Raw genomic sequence first — 5,528 nt, 5'->3', positions numbered from 1 at the left:
CATGGTACAGTCTATAAATGTACTATGGGAGGTAGAACCTTCAGTTATCAGGCCTGCTCGTGGTACCTAATGTCTCTAAATGTACCATGGGAAGTAGAGCCTTCAGTTATCAGGCCTGCTCTAGGTACAGTCTCTAAATGTACTCTGGGATGTAGAGCCTTCAGTTATCTGGCCTGCTCGTGGTACCTAATGTCTCTAAATGTTGTATGGGAGGGAGAGCCTTCAGTTATCAGGCCTGCTCGTGGTACCTACGGTCTCTAAATGTACTATGGGAGTTAGAGCCTTTAGTTATGAGGCCTGCTCGTGGTAACTACAGTCTCTAAATGTACCATGGGAGGTAGAGCCTTCAGTAATCAAGCCTGCTGGTGGTTCCTACAGTCTCTAAATGTACCATGGGAGGTAGAGACTTCTGTTACCAGGCCTGCTGTTGGTTCTTACAGTCTCTAAATGTACTATGGGAGGCAGAGCCTTCAGTTATCAGTCCTGCTCGTGGTACCTAATGTCTCTAAATGTACTATGGTAGGTAGAGCCTTCAGTTATCAGGCCTGCTCATGGTAACTACAGGCTCTAAATGTACCATGGGAGGTAGAGCCTTCAGTAATCAAGCCTGCTGGTGGTTCCTACAGTCTCTAAATGTACCATGGGAGGTAGAGCCTTCTGTTACCTGGCCTGTTGGTCGTTCCTACAGTCTCTAAATGTACCATGGGAGGTAGAGCCTTCTGTTACCAGGCCTGCTGTTGGTTCTTACAGTCTCTAAATGTACTATGGGAGGCAGAGCCTTCAGTTATCAGGCCTGCTCATGGTACCTAATGTCTCTAAATGTTCTATGGGAGGTAGAGCCTTCAGTTATCAGGCCTGCTCGTGGTACCTAATGTCTCTAAATGTTCTATGGTAGGTAGAGCCTTCAGTTATCAGGCCTGCTCATGGTACCTAATGTCTCTAAATGTTCTATGGGAGGTAGAGCCTTCAGTTATCAGGCCTGCTCGTGGTACCTACAGTCTCTAAATGTACCATGGGAGGTAGAGCCTTCTGTTATCTGGCCTGCTCGTGGTACCTACAGTCTCCAAATGTACCATGGGAAGTAGAGCCTTCAGTTATCAGGCCTGCTCGTGGTACCTACAGTCTCCAAATGTACTATGGGAAGTAGAGCCTTCAGTTATCAGGCCTGCTATAGGTACAGTCTCTAAATGTACTCTGGGATGTAGAGCCTTCAGTTATCAGGCCTGCTCGTGGTACCTACAGTCTCTACATGTACCATGGGAGGTAGAGCCTTCTGTTACCAGGCCTGCTGTTGGTTCTTACAGTCTCTAAATGTACTATGGGAGGCAGAGCCTTCAGTTATCAGGCCTGCTCATGGTACCTAATGTCTCTAAATGTTCTATGGTAGGTAGAGCCTTCAGTTATCAGGCCTGCTCGTGGTACCTAATGTCTCTAAATGTTCTATGGGAGGTAGAGCCTTCAGTTATCAGGCCTGCTCGTGGTACCTAATGTCTCTAAATGTTCTGTGGTAGGTAAAGCCTTCAGTTATCTGGCATGCTCGTGGTACCTACAGTCTCCAAATATACCATGGGAAGTAGAGCCTTCAGTTATCAGGCCTGCTCGTGGTACCTACAGTCTCCAAATGTACTATGGGAAGTAGAGCCTTCAGTTATCAGGCCTGTTCTAGGTACAGTCTCTAAATGTACTCTGGGATGTAGAGCCTTCAGTTATCAGGCCTGCTCGTGGTACCTTCGGTCTCTAAATGTACTATGGGATGTAGAGCCTTCAGTCATCAGGCCTGCTCGTGGTACCTACAGTCTCTAAATGTACTATGGGAGGTAGAGCCTTCAGTTATCAGGCCTGCTCGTGGTACCTAATGTCTCTAAATGTTCTATGGGAGGTAGAGCCTTCAGTTATCAGGCCTGCTCGTGGTATCTAATGTCTCTAAATGTTCTATGGGAGGTAGAGCCTTCAGTTATCAGGCCTGCTCGTGGTACCTACAGTCTCTAAATGTACTATGGGATGTAAAGCCTTCAGTAATCAGGCCTGCTCGTGGTACCTACAGTCTCTAAATGTACTATGGGATGTAAAGCCTTCAGTAATCAGGCCTGCTCGTGGTACCTACAGTCTCTAAATGTACTATGGGATGTAGTCTATCCTAATATTATATTGTAACATAACAATGAGTAACGTCTTTACCTGCTCTCTGTAAAGCGTCTTGATACAACATTTGTCTTCAAGTGTTTTGGGGGACAGCAAGAACAGACCAGACAAATAGATTCTGAGATTTTCCTGGGCACGTGCAGCTCAACCAGACAATGTGTGTCGACATCCTCGTCCAAATACTTTTACTTCAAAAATGATGCTTTCACAAACCACTGGTTGACTTCAGTGTTCATATGAATGCTTCTTTTATACAGAGTGGAAAAAAATGAAGAAAACTGTAGTTAGTGTGTTTCCGCTCAGCAGCAGGTACAGAAACCCACCATGAAAACTTGAAACAGAAGCTTGCTGTTGCTATTGTTTCATGTGCTTTAGCTTGAAAGATGGTCAAAAGAATTTCCACTGTGGTTGTAAAGTAATACCCTCATGATGAGGGGCCAATCAGATTGCTCTGTGATTGTTCCCTCCTACTTTATATGGTTCTATGAAGGAGAAGCAGCTTCTCATACGAGCTAATTTTACAGCTGTATTAAGTGGACGAAGGAGAAAATGAAGTCTGTTCTTGTTTTTCTACTGACGCTCACACTTGGTCGTAAGTTTATGTCCAATCTTCTCGTCTAATTCTGATCTTTTGAGGGTTAATATGTTTTATTTTTAGTACAGAGCATACATGATCTTTCTCTGTTGTTAAACACTGACATATATTTATTTTCTTCAGGATGCAACATCTATGAGAACTTTGAGACAAAGACTGTTGGTGTTGGAGATGATGTGACTCTGACGTGTCCTCGTAACGCTTCTTTGTCTTTATCACAATTATTCTGGCTCCGGCTCATTTCTGGAGATTTGCCTGAGGTTTTGGGAGGAACTAATACCATTGATTCTCACCTTGTTGATGTTGAAGAAAAGCCTCGATTCACAGCAAGAAAAGAGCCTGGAACGTTTGTGGTGATTATTAATGGAGTAAAAGTCGGCGACACTGGACTTTACTTTTGTGTGAAACGAGAGAGTATTAAAATGACAGTTTTAAAAGGAACATTTCTGCAGATTAAAGGTAAATAAAATGCACTTCAACATCTTTAACACAATACTCAACACCATTTTTGACATTAGTCAACCAAATGTCCCCTGAATAAGGAAATAACATGTTTCCATTCTTTCTAGGATGTTTTTCTCTTAATTGTAATCTTCAGCTACTTTGAATATTTTCAACAAATCAAGCGTATTTACCGTGTATTGAATTTATTCAGGACCAGAGCCCAGTATCACCGCAGTCGTTCAAGACATTTCAAAGAATCCAGTCCACGCAGGAGACCTGATGACTCTGCAGTGTTCTGTTCTCTCTGAGTCTGAAAACAACACATGTCCAGGGAAACACAGAGTGTTCTGGTTCAGAGCCGGATCAGATGAAAATCATCCCAGTGTCATTTACACTCATGGAAACAGACCTGGTGGATGTGAGGAGAGTCCTGAGGCTCACTCTCCACAGAAATGTGTCTACAGCTTCTCAAAGACCATCAACTCCTCCGACTCCGGGACTTATTTCTGTGCTGTGGCCGCATGTGGAGAGATATTGTTTGGAAATAGGACAAAGATTGACTTCAAAGGTAACTGCAGAGCATTCGATATGAATAATTTTTTAATATTCATTTCAAACAGTTGAATCCACCTGGAAGATTTTAGTGTAACATCTTAACACAATATGTTTTTATATGTTTTCAGGAGCCGACAATCGGACGGCCGTAATAGCTCTGTATCTGTTATCAGCTGCTTTGGCTATAAGCTTGATTATTATAGCTTTCCTGATTCATATCATCAAGACTAAATCGTGTGATTCCAGCAAAGGTAACAGAACATTATCTCCAATAAATAAAAAAAAGTATTGAGCAAATATTAACTTTATATCTTTGTGTAAATTAAACACTTACATCTTTGTTTTTAATTGATATCACAGCTGCTGAAGATCTGCAAACACATCCTGCAGCAGATCGACGACGGCAGCAGGTGAGATACTTCAGAAAAGATTCAACGAGAATCATTTGTTGGAATATTGTTTTCCTTTTTATAAGTTTATAGAAATATCTGCAGGCTCATCCTATTTTTTCTCAGGTAGCTGACATTATCATATAATGACCTGATGTTGTATGAATAACCTTACTGTCCCCTGATGAGTTAGCAACGCATGCTAACATTATTTGTCAGAACTACTTCGGCAGACTTTGACTGATTCACAGCGAGAAAGTTGTCCACCCGTTAACCGTTGGTCGTTTATGCGGCCGTTTATACCGTTGGTCGTTTATAGCGCTCATGCAAACTTTCTCGCAGGTCAAAAGTTTCGCCCTCATGTTGCTGTTGAAACTAAATTCATGATACATACTCTGCACAGCTTTATCAATAGCATACTGACTTCAAACTATTTTTTGTTGTTTTCTCAGAGTGCTGAGGACTCATTGGTTTATTCTGCACCGACTTTTTCTAAGAGGAGAACAGATAAAAGAGAGAAGAGAAAAGTCAAAGCAGCAACAGAAGAGACGATCTACACCGGGGTCAGATCTTTTCCCACTGGCTAAAAAGATGTGCTCATTTAAGACGTATTGAATATTTGATATGTATATTTTTAAAGACTGTGGGAAATGTAAAATCTTACAGCAATGTGACCATAAGAAGAGAATAACCTTTGTAATGTTTTTAATGTGTATGATTTGACATGTTTTGACTCATCTGTGTTCAATCATTGTTAGATTGGTTTTATCACCAAAGGTAGAGTATTAGCAAGATAAACAATATTTGCAGTCGTGCACTAAAACTGGACGGCAGCTGGAGTGCTGACTGTGTGTCGGGTAATGTTCAGTAACACAAGGTGCACTGTAGTGGGGACAAACAGTGGAGCAGCTTACCTCTGCTTGATAGTGGAGTGGTCTCTGAAGCGGTTGCAGGAACACTTGTGAGGGAGAGAAGCTGGTCCACTGTTTCTCTTTTTTTCTGCGTCGTTTTAAAGATGTTAACTTTTACTTATTTTTGTGTTGATTCAAAGGCAAAGATGATTGTATTAAAGGAAAGATGTGTTTGAGGATTTATGTTGCATTTCTTATTTTAAAGCTTTTTTGTTTTTAATAAACTCTGTATGACGCGAGGACTGGCTTGTTTTTCTTCTACTGCAGAGTTTTTATAATATTCTTGACTATTTCATTCATTTTTAATAAAGGTGTTGCTTTAACACATTTTGACTGGATGAAAGGTTTCTCCTTCCCGAAGTTCATGACCACAGCTGAGGGTTGGAGCGAAGATCGACCGGTTAATCGTAGGTTTAATCTTCCAGCGTAGTTCCCTCTTCACCACGACGGTCCGGCCCACAATCCTGCTGAGCCCCAAATGAATGGCCACCT

General features: G+C 41.8%; 1 protein-coding gene across 1 annotated transcript; it reads left to right on the top strand.

Annotated features, from left to right (window-relative positions):
- Positions 1 to 2,639: 2,639 nt before the first annotated feature.
- On the top strand, positions 2,640 to 5,275 carry LOC132981594 (uncharacterized). Its single transcript, XM_061047536.1, has 6 exons — positions 2,640 to 2,734; positions 2,861 to 3,196; positions 3,393 to 3,749; positions 3,865 to 3,987; positions 4,097 to 4,146; positions 4,578 to 5,275. Exons 1-6 carry the CDS (start codon positions 2,692 to 2,694, stop codon positions 4,710 to 4,712), a joined length of 1,044 nt encoding a protein of 347 aa, XP_060903519.1. The 5' UTR covers positions 2,640 to 2,691; the 3' UTR covers positions 4,713 to 5,275.
- The last annotated feature ends 253 nt before the right edge of the window (positions 5,276 to 5,528 follow it).

Source organism: Labrus mixtus, chromosome 10 (genome assembly GCF_963584025.1).
Source record: "Labrus mixtus chromosome 10, fLabMix1.1, whole genome shotgun sequence".
Taxonomy (NCBI): domain Eukaryota; kingdom Metazoa; phylum Chordata; class Actinopteri; order Labriformes; family Labridae; genus Labrus; species Labrus mixtus.
This window is presented reverse-complemented; position numbering and strand designations above follow the sequence as displayed.

Excerpts from the sequence above, each read along its gene's own strand:
- LOC132981594 (XM_061047536.1), top strand. The coding sequence starts at position 2,692 with ATGAAGTCTGTTCTTGTTTTTCTACTGACGCTCACACTTGGTC. Across the intron at positions 2,735-2,860 it reads ACTGACGCTCACACTTGGTC|GATGCAACATCTATGAGAAC; the intron begins GTAAGTTTATGT and ends TATTTTCTTCAG. Across the intron at positions 4,147-4,577 it reads CAGATCGACGACGGCAGCAG|AGTGCTGAGGACTCATTGGT; the intron begins GTGAGATACTTC and ends TTGTTTTCTCAG.